Source organism: Leptodactylus fuscus, chromosome 1, assembly GCF_031893055.1.
Source record: "Leptodactylus fuscus isolate aLepFus1 chromosome 1, aLepFus1.hap2, whole genome shotgun sequence".
Classification (NCBI taxonomy): Eukaryota; Metazoa; Chordata; class Amphibia; order Anura; family Leptodactylidae; genus Leptodactylus; species Leptodactylus fuscus.
Window position 1 is genome coordinate 261,331,299 of NC_134265.1, and position 20,112 is coordinate 261,351,410.

Genomic DNA, 20,112 nt, shown 5'->3' on the forward strand with positions numbered 1-20,112 from the left:
TAAGGCCTGGTTCACCTCTGCATTTGGTATTCTGTTCGGGGAGTCCACATGGGGACACCCTGAATGGAATACCAAAGGCATTGACAAATGGTGAGCTTATGAAAGCACACCGAGCTCATAGACTATAATGGGGTCCATGTGTTTTCCGCACCGTGTCCATACGAATCATGAACTACTTTCTTCTCCACATGACTTGTACAGACACCGCACGGAAAACACACGGACCCCATTACAGTCTATAGAGTCTGTGTGCTTTCATAAGCTCAACGCTTGTCAATGCGTTTGGTATTCCATTCAGGGGGTCCCCATGCGGACTACCTGAACAGAATACCAAACGCAGAGGTGAACCAGGCCTAAGATTAAACAAATGTCAGCCACATGCCGTGACATACCATGTAAGGTAACCTTTATTTTTTGCATTAGAAAAGTCCTACTTTCAGGCTACTGTGATATCTATTGTTTTTACACAGATATGTATTTCTGTCCTTACGCAGAAATCCTGCAGGCCTAGGTTTGGCATTTAACACCCCCAAGGGGGATTGTTAAGAATCTGTGCTTTATATTAATTTAAATGCTTCTAGGTGTTTTCCCTGGATGTATCTTGCACAGAAAGTCTACTTGCAACATCAGTTCAGTAAAAATGTGAACGATATTTTTAGAAGCTGCATGAAATTGTTGAAATTTGTCTCCATTGTGGAGATAATCACGGTTATCTTCTCTGAATTTGAAGTAGCAATTTTGCTAAACTGGAAGTTAATTGTAGGAAAGCACCGGGAGCGCACCATGCTGGGGAAGCAGCAATGAGCTCATCACCAAGCAAATGAGGCTCTTATACGTATATATGATCCATTTACAGCTCAGCAGTGACAACTTTATCATTTCGCTATGTTAACATTCTGAAACCATATTTATTCCTTCAACGTAACGGATATATTTTAAAGGGGCAGTGTGCCACATATGTTCAACATGAATACTGAGCTGTCTATTTGATCTGAGCTGAGCTGATATACAGTCATATGAAAAAGTTTGGGCACCCCTATTAATCTTAATCATTTTTTGTTCTAAATATTTTGGTGTTTGCAACAGCCATTTCAGTTTGATATATCTAATAACTGATGGACACAGTAATATTTCAGGATTGAAATGAGGTTTATTGTACTAACAGAAAATGTGCAATATGCATTAAACCAAAATTTGACCGGTGCAAAAGTATGGGCACCCTTATCATTTTATTGATTTGAATTCCCCTAACTACTTTTTACTGACTTACTGAAGCACAAAATTGGTTTAGTAACCTCAGTGAGCTTTGAACTTCATAGCCAGATGTATCCAATCATAAGAAAAGGTATTTAAGGTGGCCAATTGCAAGTTGATCTCCTATTTGAATCTCCTCTGAAGAGTGGCATCATGGGCTACTCAAAACAACTCTCAAATGATCTGAAAACAAAGATTGTTCAACATAGTTGTTCAGGGGAAGGATACAAAAGGTTGTCTCAGAGATTTAACCTGTCAGTTTCCACTGTGAGGAACATAGTAAGGAAATGGAAGACCACAGGGACAGTTCTTGTTAAGCCCAGAAGTGGCAGGCCAAGAAAAATATCAGAAAGGCAGAGAAGAAGAATGGTGAGAACAGTCAAGGACAATCCACAGACCACCTCCAAAGAGCTGCAGCATCATCTTGCTGCAGATGGTGTCACTGTGCATCGGTCAACTATACAGCGCACTTTGCACAAATAGAAGCTGTATGGGAGAGTGATGAGAAAGAAGCCGTTTCTGCACGTACGCCACAAATAGAGTTGCCTGAGGTATGAAAAAGCACATTTGGACAAGGCAGCTTCATTTTGGAAACAAAAATTGAGTTGTTTGGTTATAAAAAAAAAAGGCGTTATGCATGGCGTCCAAACAGAAACAGCATTCCAAGAAAAACACATGCTACCCACTGCAAAATTTGGTGGAGGTTCCATCATGCTTTGGGGCTGTGTGGCCAATGCCGGCATCGGGAATCTTGTTAAAGTTGAGAGTCGCATGGATTCCACTCAGTATCAGCAGATTCTTGAGAATAATGTTCAAGAATCAGTGACGAAGTTGAAGTTACGCCGGAGATGGATATGTCAGCAAGACAATAATCCAAAACACCGCTCCAAATCCTCAGGCATTCATGCAGAGGAACAATTACAATGTTCTGGAATGGCCATCCCAGTCCCCAGACCTGAATATCATTGAACATCTGTGGGATGATTTGAAGCGGGCTGTCCATGCTCGGCGACCATCTAACTTAACTGAACTTGAATTGTTTGTCCAAAATACCTTTATCCAGGATCCAGGAACTGATTAAAAGCTAAAGGAAGCGACTAGAGGCTGTTATCTTTGCAAAAGGAGGATCTACTAAATATTAATGTCACTTTTCTGTTGAGGTGCCCATACTTTTGCACCGGTCAAATTTTGGTTTAATGCCTATTGCACATTTTCTTAGTACAATAAACCTCATTTCAATCCTGAAATATTACTGTGTCCATCAGTTATTAGATATATCAAACTGAAATGGCTGTTATAAACATCAAAATATTTAGAACTAAAAATGATTAAGATTAATAGGGGTGCCCAAACTTTTTCATAGGACTGTACATACGTCTGTCCCTTTTGTCTATTATCCTTCTGATCTAAAAAAAAAAATAATAATAGCAGAAGGAAACTTATGTCAGAACCAAGCCTGCAGTTCCTAATGGGGCCAGTTTTGTTTCGACTTGTCACTGGACATGGGTAGAAAAGTTCTGAAAGTGTTTCTCTATGTATACAAGAATGTTGCACAAAGTTCTCAGCTTTGTAATCAGAAAACAGATATATGTGAACCAGCCAACGTCTCAAACAAGGGATCGAAAACGTAAACAGTGACAGAACTGGTTGGTAAACTTCAAAAAGTTCATACAAAAATTGTAGCATTTACCCACAGCAACCAACCAGATTTCAGTTTTCATGTTATCAATGGAAAATGAGGCATAACCTGACCGTGTGTTACAACAAAATGCTACAAGGGTTTTCTGCTTTAGTTGTACGAGCCATTGACACACAAACATGTTTCACTGAGACCAATATACAAAATCTGTATTTATACTAAACATATTTACATTGTAAAATGCCTTTTAATGAAACACATGATTAGGAATTAGAGTAACTAGGGGTTTCTCAGTAAATGTTCCAAAAAAGAAAATTCTACATTCTTGGACCTCTTTTTTTTCATTCATTGGGATGATTTCCACCACACTCTGATACTGAGGACAGTGCCCATAGGTACAGCATGTTGCCCAGTTTTAAAGCCACATATACATGTTAGATATTGGATGGCAAGCATTCCAATCAATGATAGAATGTTAGTACAAACTATCCCACCATCAACATTAATAAATAAACTGCCCAGGGTCATTATAATAATTCAGTGGGCCCTTTTCAAAAATTTACTAAGTGAGACCCCCTCATAATTTAATGTTCCCTCAAGTGACCACCAGATAATACCCCTTGTTCATTCAGTGACCTTAGATACACAGTATATGCAATTATCTAAAGTTATAATAACCTTATCTCGCTTCTATGGTGATTTATGCAGGCTCTGGCTGTAGAGATATCTACAGCCCGGCGCTCATTGTGCCTACGTGTCACAGACATCATCGGCTGAAGCATGAATGATGGAGAATGACCTGAATATAACTGTATTCAAATTTATCTGCCTCCTAAGGAGGCTTTCCAACTAGAACAGCGGGACAGCACCCGAAATGTGGGACTGTCCCATTCAATCTGAGTTAGCAGAGGTGGCTCCTGCTCCCATAGGGCCTGATAGATGCACTGTTTCCCGATAGTTAAAGTAGCCCTGAATTGTCCAATCAGAAGGGTGGTGTAGTTGTTAAAAATACAATATGCAGTGAGCACAAGTTGGCTGTGCAAAAGCAAATAATCATGTCAAACATTGATAATTTTGGCCAACAGACAGCCAACAATATCCATCATGCCTGATCTGCTATTGATAAACTTAAGTCTGTGGTGTTTTGCAAACAAATGTTCGTGGGGATTAACATACTCAACTGTCGGCCAAAACCAATTTCGGCCAACGGCAAACAAATTTGTATGGCCAGCAGTTCAAGAAAAGATAGGCATTTTTTAAAACAGATATTTCAAAGGGGTCAGGGAGCTACTAAGTAACTTGGCTACATTGGCATACCTGTCTGAGCGTCCACCTTCTAAACTGTACCTAAGGTAGGTCATTCCATCCAGAAACTGGCTGCTTGGCAGTGAATCGTCTCCTAGCTCCTTTAAATCTTCAGGTCGTAGGTACTCTCCTCCATCTCCAGTCATTGTGTCATCTCCTTGTAAAATTCAGACTAGAAGCTTTAAACATGTCTCATACCACATGACCATTAGATACAATAGATATTAGGTATAGTAATACATTAGGATTAAATTTACAAATCAAAAAAGATCATAAACTTACAGAAGACATGCTTGGAGAAACGCAAAAACATATTATAATATCTAACACATTGATATGATTACTTGAAGCTGAAGGCCCAACGCTTGAGGATTTACTGCTGAGACATTCTCATAATAAAAGATGCAATCTGAATTCTGTTGGGTTTCATAGAGACCATGAATGGATCCAAACCATCAGTACTCTGCTATTGCCTCATACACTTATGAAGAAAATTTGACTTGCAACTGTTTAGCATATGGTGAGTTATGCAGATTCTTGTCATGTAACTGCATTGTTAATGTTTTGCTCCTAAAAAAAAATAATAATAATCAAACCTTTAATCTAATGATTTGGTTTGTATTTTGTAAATCCACCTTTGGCTTTCAACACTGCCTGAATCCTTCTGTGCATGCTCTCGATCAAATTCAAACATGTCTGTTCTACATGTTCCAGATGTTGGTGCATACTGGTTCACTCACTTGTGTATGAATACAGCTTTTCTTTGATTCTACCCACAAGTGCTTGATTGGGTGGAGGCATGGGCACAATGGGGGTCAATGCAGCACCTCTACTTTACTGTCTTCGAACCATTGCTTTGCTAATTACAGCATATGCTTCGGATCATTGTCCTGATGGAACACTATGTCATCCTTTTCATACCCATAGTACTCGAGTGTATGAAGTAACTCGTCTTGTAGGATACTCAGATATAACTCAGCATTGAGACCACCATCAACCCTGGTTAAGTATCTAATGCCTTTGGTTGTGAAAGAACTCCATATCATCAGGCTTCCTCCACCAAACTTGACAGTTCCTTCAATTTCTTGATCCATTGATCCTCTTTTCCCTTGTTTCTTTCAGATCCATTTGCACCTTTCAGAGCCCAGTCTATTGTCTTTCATCTTTCATTAAAGTCGAAGCTTCCTATTCATTCCAGACTTGAGTAACATGCAGTTACTTGCATGGACGTGTGTGATTTCACTATTGCGAAGCATATGAGCCACCTCCACTGCCTTGTGATGAGCTGACTTGTTGACTTCCATACTTTGCCTGGACTTCCACGTCTTGACTTTTGAATGGATGGACGGACTTCATTTCATATTCTTCCAACTATCATGGCACTCACATGTTGCAGTTTGGAAATTTTTTTGGTTGAGAGATCGCTGTTCATGAGCTGGGTGATGCTATTTCTCTTTTTTTGGGAAATCTTCTTCATGGCTGATCATCAATGTCAAACAGTAACCTTTCACTTGAGAATCAACCTAATAACACCCGAAGCTATTATGGAATGTGAGAACTGTTTGTAATTTGTAGCATACAAGAAGAAAAAGATTTTTCCACCACCAGGAAAAAACAGTAATAATACAGTTACATGACAAGAATCTACATAACCAATCATATGCTAAATAGTTGTTAAGTCTGAAATACGTAATTTTTTGCTAGTGAATCGGACTGTCAAAGCAACTTTAAGGTACTGTGTTTTCTGGAATTTTTATTAATGTTAGAAGTCAATAAAACAAGCAGAAAAATATAAACAATGCAGCATTTCTTCTAACCTTATTAAGGAGGTCTTAGACATGGCTTAGACCTTAAAGTGTCAGCCAGCCAACTGTAGATGATACTTCACACTTAACCACAATCCCATTTTCATATCCACACTACATGCACCGAGAACATTGTTAATTTTAATGTTGAAATATAATGTTATTAATCTAAAATATATCGACATGGACAATCAATCTCACTGCAAGTCACGCTTAGTCCACACCATTACACTTATACCTGGTATACTTAGGAGTTCTTCATCAGACAAGAGATCACCAGCAAATAACTTAAAGGCTGCATAAAGCACATTGCAATTTGAGAAGGGAGTCAAAATTTTCCTGACATTGTACACCACTAGAATCTAACAAACTTGCCCTTTAGACATATATAGTGGAACGTTTGCAGGAATTTGTAAAAGCACAAATATCAATATATAAAATGAATATATCCAATGTGACTATAGAATAAAACATTCTACTAGAGGAACAGGTACAAAGCTAATCATACATCTTACAGAGTGTTTTGTTCATACTGGCGCATCTTATTTGTGCTATGTATATAATAGTATTAGCCAAATAAGACACCATGGAGTAACTGTAGACTTTGATCCACTAATACATTCATACAAGCCATTCACATAGAAGTTCCTTTATACGCCAATGCTTATGCTATACCTCTGCAAACATACCCTATCAAACTTTTAAAGAGGATCTGTCAACAAGTACAAAATGTTAAATTTCATATATCATTTGATTCTTGCTGTACCGCTGACAAATTTGACACTTTTCTTTTATAAACCCATCCACCCATTTAAAACATATATTTCCTGAACAGTTATATACACTATGTGATCAAAAGTATCCAGACACCTGGCTGAAAATGACTTACAAGTTCGTGGCGCCCTCCATCGGTAATGGAGGGGGCTTGCACCTCTTGTTGTTTTGCGTGGCACTATCACAGCACAGGCCTACATTGATGTTTTAAACACCTTCTTGCTTCCCACTGTTGAAGAGCAATTCGGGGATGGCGATTGCATCTTTCAACACGATCGAGCACCTGTTCATACTGCACAGCCGGTGGTGGAGTGGTTACATGACAATAACATCTCTGTAATGGACTGGCCTGCACAGAGTCCTGACTTGAATCCTATAGAACACCTTTAGGATGTTTTGGAATGCCTACTTCGTGCAGGCCTCACCAACCTACATCGATACCTCTCCTCAGTGCAGCACTCCGTGAAGAATGGGCTGCCATTCCTCAAGAAACCTTCCAGCACCTGATTGAACGTATGCCTGCGAGAGTGGAAGCTGTCATCAAGGCTAAGGGTGGGCCAACACCATATTGAATTCCAGCATTACCGATGGAGGGCGCCACAAACTTGTAAGTCATTTTCAGCCAGGTGCCTGGATACTTTTGATCACATAGTGTATGTTATTGCTTATTTCCCAAGTAAACTTTTACTTTCTCTGAGAAAATAAAATGTTACTGTCCACTTACGGAACATACGACTTTCCTAAAGCCATTTCTTTTGAAAAGGTGAATAAAAACCTGTTAAACTTAACTTTTCCACACCTATGAGTCAAGTAGACATAGAAGGCATAGTATTGGCAAATAATAATACCAACAAATGGCTCAAATATTGCATTTTCAGCTCACTCTGAGGAAGATGTCTATGTCCACTATGCTTCATAGGTGACAGTGGTACATTATGTCAGCTCTAATACACAGTTCTGAAACTCACCTTCCTCATCGGAGACATCCAGGACTTCAGTCATTGTCTCAGGCACATTCAGTTTATGCTTCTCTGTCACAGTCTGCAGACAAAGACTACTATCAGTAAACAGCAAGAGAATCTACTTCTATTTATTAGCATTTTATTCTACAGCATCCTGTAATAAGGTGAATCATCACATATTGTATTCCTTACCCACAATGGTCATCAGGAATAACATCACATCTGCACATATATCTTGTGTTTTCTCTGTTTTGCAGAAGGCATACATATATTCATGGCTTATTGCTATGAGCCACAGGGTAGTTACAATGTTTAATCCACTTACCTAAGGCGGATTAATCATTTTAATTATTAAACTAACATAAATAAACAACAAAATAATTGGATAATCATAGGTAATCATTAAATTCCTACGAATATTATAAATGTGAAAGTTTGGATGTTTGTGTGTTTGTTAGTCAATCAAAAACGGCTGAACGGATTTGAATGAAATTTGGCACATAGATTATGACCTCGATTAACACAAAGGCTACTTTTTATACCGGTAAATGAAATGGTTTCGTGACTGTTATGAATTTATGTTCATATACTATATTACACTGCTGCTGTAGCAGCCTTATCTCGGGTCCCAGGGCTGTTATCTCTCATTGTAAACACACTTAACCCTCAGTGTGTATATACATTTGCATGTTATCTGATCTGCTCCAGGTACTGCAGACAAACTGACATTGGCAAACACCTTTAACCAAATTGGCAGTTTGTCAATTTTAAACATGCCTGGAAAAAGAAAGTCTAATTTGTTGTAAACAATGAGAGCTATGGAGGTAGCCAGAAGTCAGAGAGCTCTCCTCAAGCGGAGCTGAGGGGGATCATCAATGCCAACAACGCATGCATTATATGGCGTTGCAGCGACCTGCTGAGATGCAGGAACAATTACAGGCACAGTGCGAATAACAATTTCAGTGCCAGGCCAGCTTGAGAGATGCCGAAACGCCAGAGCATGCCAATCATTGATGATCGGCATTGCTCCGATCATCAACAAAATGCTCATTATATGGTGCCCCAGTGAGCTGCTGAGATGCCGCAACAATCACGAGCACAGTGCGAGAAACAAATTCAGTGCCAGGCCAATTTGAGAGTTGCCAAAACGCCGGAGCATGCCGATCATCAACGCCAACAACTTGCTCATTATATGGCGTTCCAGCGAGCTGCTGAGATGCTGAAACAATCCCAGGCATAGCGCAAGGAACGCGTTCAGCGACAGGCCAGCTTGACAGCTGTCAAAACGCTGAAGTAGGCAAACCATTGATGGCAGAAATTTGCTGAATATAGGCGGTTCATCCACTCCAACAACCCACAGACGAAGTCACGGCCAGAGGCAAGTGATGTATAATCTGCAGGAGAAGCTGAGGAGATCGATATTTTAGCATAACCTGTCATGTATTTACTTATATGTCTTCTTTATCTATGCTGACGCTAGGTTCACACTAGCATTCGGGTCTCCGTTCTGTGGTTTCCGTCCTCTGCATGCAAGAAGACGGAAACCACAGACCGGGTCCGGCCGTGAGCGGCGGTGAACGTTTTATGCTCTCCGACGTGAAACCGTTTTTTTAAAATCGGACACAGAGTACTGCATGTCCGACTCTGTGCCCGATTTAAAAAAAACGGTTTTGTGGCGGTGAGCATAAAACGGTCACCACCGCTCACGGCCGGACCCGGTCTGTGGTCAGATGAATGGGTGAGAAAGAGTCCTGCCAGTTTCCGTCTCCTGCCTCTATTTTTTGCAGGAAACGGATACCTGCAGAACGGAGACTGGGCGCAGACGTGAACGAGCCCTTAGTGTGACTACAATCTTCTCTAAGTATTACTGTAGAGAAGTCCAAATTAGTACAACTGGTATATGAGCTGGCACAGAGGAACACACACAGCCACAATTTAGAATTATGTGACCAATATGGATTCTGGTCTTTAATGGCAGATGGGTGAGGTTTAAATACATTGTAGGTGTGGTTATGGATTACACAGACAAATAAAAGGTGTGATTAGAATAATTAACATTTTACATGATTGAGTAAAAATTTGTGACATCAGTTTTAGCACATAACTATTGGATAAGGTATGCAGAAGAAGTGTCATCCCAGTATAGATAACAGTTGTAATAGTTTTATGCTCTGCTGTTACAATATTCCTTTATTTATTTACTTTGCTTACTTATATAGCGCCGTCATATTCCGCAGCACTTTACAGATGTTGTCAATCACTGTCCCACAAATGGAATGTAGATTGTGAGCCCTATCAGTATGTCTATGGAGTGTGAGAGGACACTGGAGTACCCGGAGGGAACCCACACAAACACGGGGAGAACATAGAAACTCTTTGCAGATGTTATCTTTGGTCAGATTCACAACTAGGACTAAGCACTGAGCCATCATGCTGCCCTATTACATTACACTCGTTAAAGGATGTAATTCTTGGGTTCTTTGACTATAGACATTTATGTTAAATTAACCAGACACATATTTCCAAAATGGCAATTTTTCAGCACTGGGCCATTGCAATTTTCAGAGTCCACAGCAAAAACGCCACTTATTTTGTCTTGTTCCCTTCATATATGAATATATGCATTTTAGACATATGCATGTTTTCAGGAAGCAGTGGTTTCCTTAGGCTGTTGATGAGTTAAAATGTGTTTGTGCCTTTTTACTAAATCTGTGACAGATTTTCATAGACAAAGATAGCACAGATATAACAGCAGGCAGGTGGGCAGCACTGAAGTTGGAGTAGAGGAGGGGGAGATGGAGATTCATACATATAGTGCCGATTAGACAAGAACTTCATTTCATGCCTTGTATGAAGGCCAAGCATGCCTGGAGAGCATGCAGAAATGTTTTAAACTTGGGAAAGTTAGCTTGGCACTAAACTCCAGTCACTCATATAAAGCAGCAAGACTAAGATTCTGACAGCCATATAATTATGCCGCTACTGTGCCAAGATTCCCTTTGAAAGCACTGAAAACTGGAGTTTGCATTTATGTGCTTTACAGTTTATTATACAACTTTTATATTTTTCTTCATCTAAAAAATCTTACAAGATATATAAAGAATATCTGCACAGGAACATAATATTATACAATTATGTTAAGCTTATAAAACCAGAAGGAAATGTCACCACTGGGGTGGAGTTGATTGGCTTTGTTTATCTATGAACAGCATATTGCATTAGGGTAAGTTCACACTGGGTTTTTTGGTTCGGATTTTGAGGCCACATCCGCCTCAAAATCCTGACCAAAAAGACAGCTCCCATTGATTTCAATGGGAGCCGGTCAGATCCTTTTTCCAGGAGCCGTTTGTTCCGGCTCCCAGAAAAAAGAAGGGACATGCTCATTCTTTCAGGCAGAGTCGCCTCGCGACATCCGCCTGAAGGCACTCCCTCCCAACTAGGCCCATTCATTTGGGCCTAATCCGGAGCAGAGTGCGCGACTACCCGTATTTTGTTCCTACCCATATTTTGGCCTCCACCTCGGGTTCTGGACCAAAAAACCCCCATGTGAACTTACCCTTACACTCTCTAACACCAAAGGAAGAATATACAAGCACTAGCCTGTGAATATATCACATTGATGGATAGGAAAAGAAAGGTTAGGTCAGTTAAACTATGTATATATCACTGATGACGCTAGGTTCACACCTGCGTTCTACTCTCCGTTCTGTGGTTTCTGTCTTCTGCATGCCAGAAGACGGAAAGCACAGACCGGGTCCGGCCGTGAGCGGCAGTGAGCGTTTTATGCTCTCCGCTGCGAAACTGGATTTTTTAATCCGGACACAGAGTACTGCATGAATGGGTGAGAAAGACTCCTGCAGGTTTCCGTCTCCTGCTCTGTTTTATGCAGGAAACGGAAACCTGCAGTACGGAGAGCAGAACGCAGATGTGAACGAGCCCTGAGGGTCAGTACTAACTATTAAATAGCTATAACCAAAATACCTAAATTTGGCTATAGAAGTCTGCTCTAACTGCTGCAAATATTATTAATGTGCATTCCCTGTATGTATTTGTAGTACCACGTGTTAAACAACAGTAGCTTAAAGCAGTATTGTGGTAATATTAAGTTATCATTTATCTGGACGCTAGGCTCCCCCAACAATCCTGGAAATAGGCTTCTGTTCAGCAGTCCCATAAAGTTTAATAGAGTAGCTGCACACTTACACAACTGCGGTTCCATTCAACCCCTCCTGTCTATGGCCAAGATGCTAGCAGAACAGAAGACATGCAATCCCTATTCTGGATAGGTAATAACTGCTAGATCAGAAGGGCCCAATTGTTGGGAAACTCACTGATCGAGTAGTTATCACCTATCCAGAGGAAAGGCAATATTACCAGAATACTTCAGGCTGATCTGGTCGTTGCATTGTCTAGCTGCATTGCTAGCAATTACATTATGTGTATGGACAAAATAGTGGAGAGAAACACCGAGCGGCAATATAGTGTAGTAATCTTTAAAGCACTGGGAATAGTGAGGTAGTGTAAAGATGGCCTCTTACCTCACCGTGTTGTGATAAGTCACAACCCAATAGAGCCTTATTAAAAACCTCAGTTTGGGTGGCAGCAGCTTCCCCTTGAACGCCAACCGTAGGTAGCGTTAACAATTAAGCAAATAACCTTCAAGGCACTAGACCAATCGGGTGAGGAGGACCTTGGGCGAAGCGCACACAAATTCCACAAATATTCCGTGAATTCTTCAACACCTTTTATTAAATAAATACACTACGCGTTTCGGGCTTTCTGCCCTCTCTCAAGTGTAGTTCTAGTTCATTGTTTGCATTTGAGAAAGGGCAGAAAGACCGAGACGGGTAGTGTATTTACTTAATAAAAGGTGTTTAAGAATTCACGGAATATTTGTGGGATTTGTGTGCGCTTCGCCCAAGGTCCTCCTCACCCGATTAGTGTAGTGCCTTGAAGGTAATTTGATTAATTATGTGATGGGGCATCCCTATGCTCTTTTTTTTTACCTGTATAGGAAAAAAAGGTATTATATAGTATGTGCTCAAATCAATTGCCAGGTAAAAAAAAATAATAATAATTCTTTTCAGTTTTTTGTAGTTGCTTTCTGGATAGTAGAGTGATTCCTAAGCAAAAAGGCATATGAAGAGGGGTTACCAATGTTATAAAGACATCACTATAGTATGCTGTCTTCTGTAGGTAAAGTGCACTATACATGCATCATTCCAGAAACGCTTCATGTTAGCAGAACATTATGAAAAGAGATGTATTTTCAAGTGAAATACATGAAGCAATCTACAATTATGACACAAAGGGATGAATCACACTGAATGGTAGTCACACGCGCCTCATTATTAGTAGATAATGTTGCTGCCACATCTGATAGCAGCCAGGCTGTCGGTTTCAGAGCTGAAGAAACTTAACCCATGAAGACATAACAAACTGTATAAAGTAAATTATACAGGTCTAAAAGACATCGATGAGGTAGCTGAGTCTATTGACATGTCGTATGTCTAAATCTGGTAAACTTTATGTAAGCTTTTACTATACTATGTGTCTACATGCTACAGTGAACAAGTATCTCCAAAGGGAAGACAGGATATCAAAGAATCAGACAGCATATGCTTATTCCTCATTATAGAATAAATATTTTGCATTAGTTAATATGTGAGTATGTAGTTTTATTTCCTATTATTTAATATGTGAATATGCAATTTTATTTCATATTATTTAATATGTGAGTATGTCATTTTATTTCATATTATTTATTATGTGAGTATGTCATTTAGTGTATCTGGTATTCTCTGTATCAGAGCTCCTCTTACTGAGAGTCTGTCTTGTGCCTGCCATCTATGCTTTTACATAGGACTGCAAATAACCCTAGTGAGTGATCTTAAGTTGTTACTACGCTTACACAATACAGCTCCAAGAGTTAATAAGCTGATTCAGCTCTGCTACACCTATAATTCTTTCTCTTCTCTTCTAAAACATTAGTATTATCCTGGCACATGAACTCCTGACATATTGGAAAAAGTAATAGCGAAGTAATACTCACAGTGGTTGTAGTGATAATCTCCTCTGTAACAACCTTCAGTGTATCCACCACAGAGATATATCCCAATCGCCTGGCAATCGCGAGGGCAGTGTTGCCATTCTGCAGGGGAAGATGAAATGGTGGAGAGAGCGATAAATTGAGAGCCAATGAGATCACATACAGTACAGTAAGCGAGCCAGCCTTTCCATCCAAAACAAGGCACCGAACCCAAGAAAAAGCGCTCCAGTAATATGTAGTTCACTTCAGAAGTCTTTATGTGCTGCTTTAATCCCCATAGCAACACAACACACTGACATCTGCCAGCTCCTCTGCATAAAAATGTTCTGTCTGCTTTAAGGCTGTTACGCACCAGAAGAAATTTGCCTTAAATGCAAGCTACTTAAGATGCCTTCAAATGTAGGATTAGCAATAGCGATTCCTTAGAAACACTGTATACAAGTAACAATACTGAATATTGAGAAGAAGCTTGGAAAAATTGACTGGTATCTTGTGCCCCAGCGTCCACTACAGCAGAAGGACTGAACAGACGCTAAAAGCTGGATTCATCTGAACTCCATGCTCCCTTAAGAAAAATAACACCACATAAACACATCTGACAGTCATTTAGAAGTGCAAGTCATTTCCATAGAGGAAAGTCTTAGTCGCTATCTAAGTAAAGGAAACTATAGGTCAGTAAAAGAATAACACTGAAGAACACCTTTCCTACATAAAGCATAGTCTTTGATTTCACTTCTGCGCAGTATAGTAATAGATGTATTAAAGTTGGCAATACATGTGTTACTTTTGCATCTCATGACATGCTTGCTTGTATCACAGACTTTAAAGCTAAGGCCACACGTGGCAACAAAAAAACAAACGACAAAGCTGAAAAAAGCAGCAAATACTCAGCGCACTCCCCAGCTATAGTGTTGGGGTCCTTCCAGGCGAATACAGAACAAAGCGATGTCACCTAACATGACTAGCCCCAACACATAATATGGGCACATTTTTTGCTCCCCCAGTATATGGTGTCATTGTTTCGCCCACACAGTATAAGACCCCACCTAGTGATATGCTAGGCTGCAACATGTTACATTATTGCATAAGGTAGCAGCCAATAATGTACTCAGCTATCCACACTCCTGTCCAGGCCAGGGTACATGTCCTGGTGGAGGGAGTAAAGGCTGGCCTGGAGAGGAGCAGGAATAGGTGAATAAATCCGCTGCAGTGTCAGTGGTGCATTACTTCCTTCCGACTAGGCCCATTCCTTTTTGGACCGGATTCTGAGGCGGCCTCCATGTCAAAATCCAGTCCAAAAAACCCTTGTGTACTTACCCTTAGGGAGCCTTCACATGGAGTAAACGCGTGTGTATTTTTGCAAAATACACGTGTAAAAATAAGACTCCTGACTGCAATGGCATTTTACAGGCGTATTTTTACACATGTAAAAAATATCATTGAAGTCAATGGGAGTCTTTTTTTTACACGTGTATTTTTACATATGTATTTTGCAAAAATACACGCGTGTTTAATCCGTGTGAAGGCTTCCTTTGGGTGTTTCCACTTATGAGATATATCCTGCAGATTTTCCACGTAGATACCTTTCTAAAACTTGACCCCATCACATGTTTAGTTTTGCTTTTCAGATTTGTGTAGGGTGAAATTGACAGTGAAAATCCTCAACATACTGTCAATTGAAAATTTTGAAAACTGCATGTTTTTTTTCCAAAGTGCCTATTACCACACCACAATAGCACCATGTCAATACACTCTTAGGCCAGGGCCCCACGTGGAGTAAACACTGCGATTTGCCAGTGGTGGAAATTATAACTACGGAAACGCTGGCGGTTTCCCCATACGTATAAATCAAACAGAAAGTCCACAGAGGAAACCTGTGTGAACTTTCTGTTTAAAGCACTGCGGGAAGAACCATGATGCGTTACCGCCATGGTTTTTCCTGCAGCACTTTTTTGCTGTGGGAAACCACGTGGGTCTCAGCCTCACAGGAACACTGGTGTAAGTAATGTATAGACCTTATGGAATATACTATTATGGGAACACTATAACATGCACTTTGTGGACACTGTTTGACAGACTATAATAAACCACAGGCATATGGGAGGCACTAAGGGGACTGTTGGACACTATTAAATGGGTCCTGGAGAGCACAGCTATAACAAGCCTTATTTCAATAGTGGAATTCCACTATAGTTTGGGAATATTTAGCACTGATATTTAGGAACTAAATGGTACACACTTTGCCAGGTGTTAGTCAAGGGTATGCCAGTAGTAAAAAATGCCTTATACCCTTTTTCTTTTTATTTAAGGGAAGTTACAGATACCTGCCAATGATGCATCAGTATATGTAGAAGAGGGAAAAGCACATGGTAGGGTACCATGTGTCTATAAATTACAGAAAAATAGTTTAACTAGCGGAGATAGGTTTTATCACTCCCCTATCTGGTCACCTAGTGTATTGACAAATTAACTATTAAGAATTAACAAGCTATCACAAGAGCTTCAGAAATACAGAACAGATTTATATATCTCTATCTATCTATCTATCTATCTATCTATCTATCTATCTATCTATATACACACACACAAAACTATATTATATTGGAAGTAAGAAGTAAAAACTTGTGAACTTACTGCAGTAGTGGCATTTGGCTTAGCACCGTTTTGCAGCAGGACATTTATAATGTGAGTGTGGCCTTGCTGAGCCGCTTGATGCAGAGGTGTGTAGCCATTCTGTTATAAAGCAAAGGAAAATACAGGAATTTAAACAGTTATACCTAAAACGTTAAACATCAGTGTTATTTAATTTACTATTGAGGAGTCTCAGGATGAGTTAACACACAATAACGTTTGCAATGTACTTAATAAGCAAAACAGATCATATCATATGGCCTAACACATCAATTTGATAAACCTACTGTAAACATGTCAATGTTAATTCATTTTATAGCACTTTCAGTAGAGGCTGCACAGATAGAGTTCAATGATAAAACATGTCTACTTACACATAACTAGTAGCTCTCTGAATACTGTTTTATGATTGAATGCAATGTATGCACAGTATCCTCTAGTGGTGGCTGCAAATAGCTAGCTGTTTATCATTTAAAGTGTCACCTACATTTGTGACACTAAACCACCAGTCCCAAATATGTTCGTACAAGTTAATAAAATGTGTGCCTACCCTTCTCTTAGGACTCATCTCTGCTGCTCTTAGCACACATACAGTTCTTCAATAAAGTGGGGGAAGTGCACCTCGGTTTCACTGAACATGCACATACAGCTCTGTTCGCGGTGTAGCTCCCATTCATGTAAATGGGAGCTGATCTACAGTAACTTATTCTGCTTTCTCCTCCATCCTATGTGTAACAGCTGCTGAGAACAGCTGATCACGGGAGTGCCGGGTGATGAACATCCACTGATCTCATATCTCGTATCAGTTAAAGCCAGGAAGGGATATAGGAGAAAGGAGAATTAGGGTCCATTCACACGGAGAAAAATGGTGAATGAACCCTTATAGATCCTTCTTTTATAGCCCACTCTTGGCTTTAGCTAAAAAAAAAACTCAGCAAAAATCTGCAACAACACATGGCCTCAGCCATAGAAAGTCCATTTTCACTGCATAGTGAAGTTTGTCCATGATAGTTACATGCGTTCTTCATTATGGCACATTCTTTCACTCTATGAGGATGTAGTAAGTTATGTAGACCTCCAACACATATAAAATGTGGGATGGGATCCAACGTTAATTGACTTATCATTTATGGATGATATTGTCTCTGTATTTTTGCTGAAGACAGCATTGCCTGACATGCTAATATAAAACACATGTAGGAACAATCCAAGCACGGCTTTAACTCGAAGTGTTTAGAGGCTGTTCACATGATATACCGTATACAGATATAGCCTTACCTTTGTCTTAGCAGTGACACCAGCTCCGTGCGACAGAAGGAAGTTCACCATCTTTATGTTTCCATAATGACAGGCCACAATTAGTGGTGTGTAACCCAGCTGGAAAAGAGAGATCCATTTACTGGAAACCAGAAACACCAGGAACAGCGCGTGGCCTTTTGACCAGCAATAATTGAAGGAAATGTAGAAAATGGCTGAAATCTGGATTAAAGCTAATTTTGCGAATTAACATTTTACTGCGCTATACTGTCTCTGTATAAGTATCTATATACCATTTATACATTACAATGATATATTGCCAGTAGACGTGTCCAATAAACAATTATTCATTTAATTCAATTATTTATAACAAAATAAGTTAATAAATTAAATCAGTAAAATGCTCCTGTGTCTAGATATCAGTTTTGAGGGTATTATCAGAGCATTTTCGTTTTCCTCAGAATATCTAATTTTGGGCTCAGATTGCAAAAATCTACTCCCATTCGGAAACAAAATTAATTTCGGACAATCCCAGCATATTTGTGAGTGTGCTGCAGAGAAAAACATGTCACGAGTTTCAAAAAGGTGAGAATTTTTAAAATAATCAGTTTTCCACTGCAAATATTTTTTCTGCAATGTGTGGATAGAATTAGCCAGAATTCCATCCTCTTTGCAGATACTGTAAAATGCAGTGCTTTTTGCTGAGGCGTTTCCACTGTAGCCAAAATACTGCGTGTTCACAATATGGGTCCCTGACTTAAAAGTAAAAGTAAAGATTAAAAAAAGCAAAGAGGTTTAAATCAATTTCAGGTCAGTCATCAGTACTATGGATTGGGAAAAGAGCTAAAGGCCCAAGAACTTCTGAAACTTATCAGAATACCCTTGATGGTAATATATCAATTTCTCATAAGGTGTAATAGTGTTCTTCTAGAAAGTGTATAATCAGCCATCCAGTTTAAAGCTATGGCTTTGCATGCTAAGAATAAAGATTCTCGCACAAATATACCTGAATGATGTGCCTACTGTTTCTTTTTATAGAACAGAGGTCCCCAATGACCGGGCTGTGGATCAGTTGCTACTGGACCAGCTCAAGCATGGGACCTCTGTAGGCTAGCAGCGGCTGACACCTGGTAAGTGTTCCTAGTACCCATTTTTGAGAGTGATCTGCTGTTGTAGGCCACTCCAACAGATCACTTCCCACTTATCTGACTACTGTTGTAGCTTCTGGGACCTGTTTGTGCACACAGGATATGCACATCTTTTATTCTGCTCCCAGAACTTTTGCTATGGTGCCATTGGGACTGGGAACAGAATAGAAGATGCACACATCATTTTTCTGCAATGTGTGGATGTACACTTTGTAGTTGATGCAGTTTTTGCCACCACATTTCCACTACATAGGGCTACTTAAGGGTTCACTATACAATGAATACACAGAACTAAAAGCCTCTGTGACATTTTGCAGTAAGAAGAAATATACAAATTGGATTAAAAATACAAGTGAGAATTTACCAGTTAACATATTATAGCACACTTTTCGCAATTAGGGCCTAGCCTGTGTAATTTGTTCAAATCCTTATTATAATTATTAACATTTACAAAACATAAATATTGCATATGAAATGTGGAAGTTACCTTGGTTTGAGCATCGAGATTGGCCCCATGCTTTGCTAGTAATTCAGATACATTCACCTTGTCCTCCTGGGCTGCAAGGTGCAGTGGAGTTAGTCCATTCTGTGTAAAATATAAAAGAAAAATAATACTTAGTAATAGGGACATAACATATTATCTAATCCTTTTTTGCATCAGAAGATAAGATAATTTTCATGGCTCCTGCTGGCTTCAGTAGTAAACATGCATGCTCGGCCACATGTATGTTTATAGGAAGGCTGGGCAGCATTTGGCTGACTACTATCCTGCTGTACTCTATGTTCATGGCCAGATTTTCTTTAAACTCCTTTTATTAAACAAAAAAAGAAAAACATCCAAGTAAGGTGACATTGACAGCTCTGTGTGCCATACAGTATTGCAGTTAAAATATATTGGAACGAGTACCTTAAATTCCTATACATTTTGTAAATGGGGCAGTACAGAAATACCAAAAGAGTGACAATAATACAATGATCACATATAGGCTGTGCAGGAGGAACAAACAGGGCCATAATCCATGTACTTAACATGCAAAGGGACCTAACCCATCTGCAACAGAAAGGGTGACCGGGTTTCACCCACACCACCTGGAGACCGTGGGCACTACAATGAGTCATTGGGGAGAAGTGCCACATACCCCAGACCTGCTGAATCTTAGCTGGAAAACCCTTATTTTTATACACCACATTTTCCATATATGTCTTCACCACATTTTGTCTTTGGTCAGCTTTAAGGTGCGTATATATATATATATATATATATATATATATATATATATGTGCGTGT

At 39.6% G+C, this 20,112-nt stretch overlaps 1 protein-coding gene across 5 annotated transcripts in view; it reads right to left on the minus strand.

Moving 5' to 3' along the window:
- The window catches only part of ANK2 (ankyrin 2), a 188,433-nt gene that overhangs the window by 75,282 nt on the left and 93,039 nt on the right, over positions 1-20,112 (minus strand). For 4 of the 5 annotated variants that reach the window (XM_075286364.1, XM_075286347.1, XM_075286379.1 and 1 more), the window contains exons 19-24: positions 19,312-19,410; positions 17,698-17,796; positions 16,423-16,521; positions 13,792-13,890; positions 7,746-7,818; positions 4,211-4,355 (exon numbers count right to left, since the gene is read on the minus strand). In XM_075286364.1, the coding sequence (XP_075142465.1) occupies positions 4,211-4,355; positions 7,746-7,818; positions 13,792-13,890; positions 16,423-16,521; positions 17,698-17,796; positions 19,312-19,410 (614 nt within the window). The remainder of the gene's footprint in view (positions 1-4,210; positions 4,356-7,745; positions 7,819-13,791; positions 13,891-16,422; positions 16,522-17,697; positions 17,797-19,311; positions 19,411-20,112) is intronic. The other variant, XM_075286356.1, reaches the window with a different exon arrangement.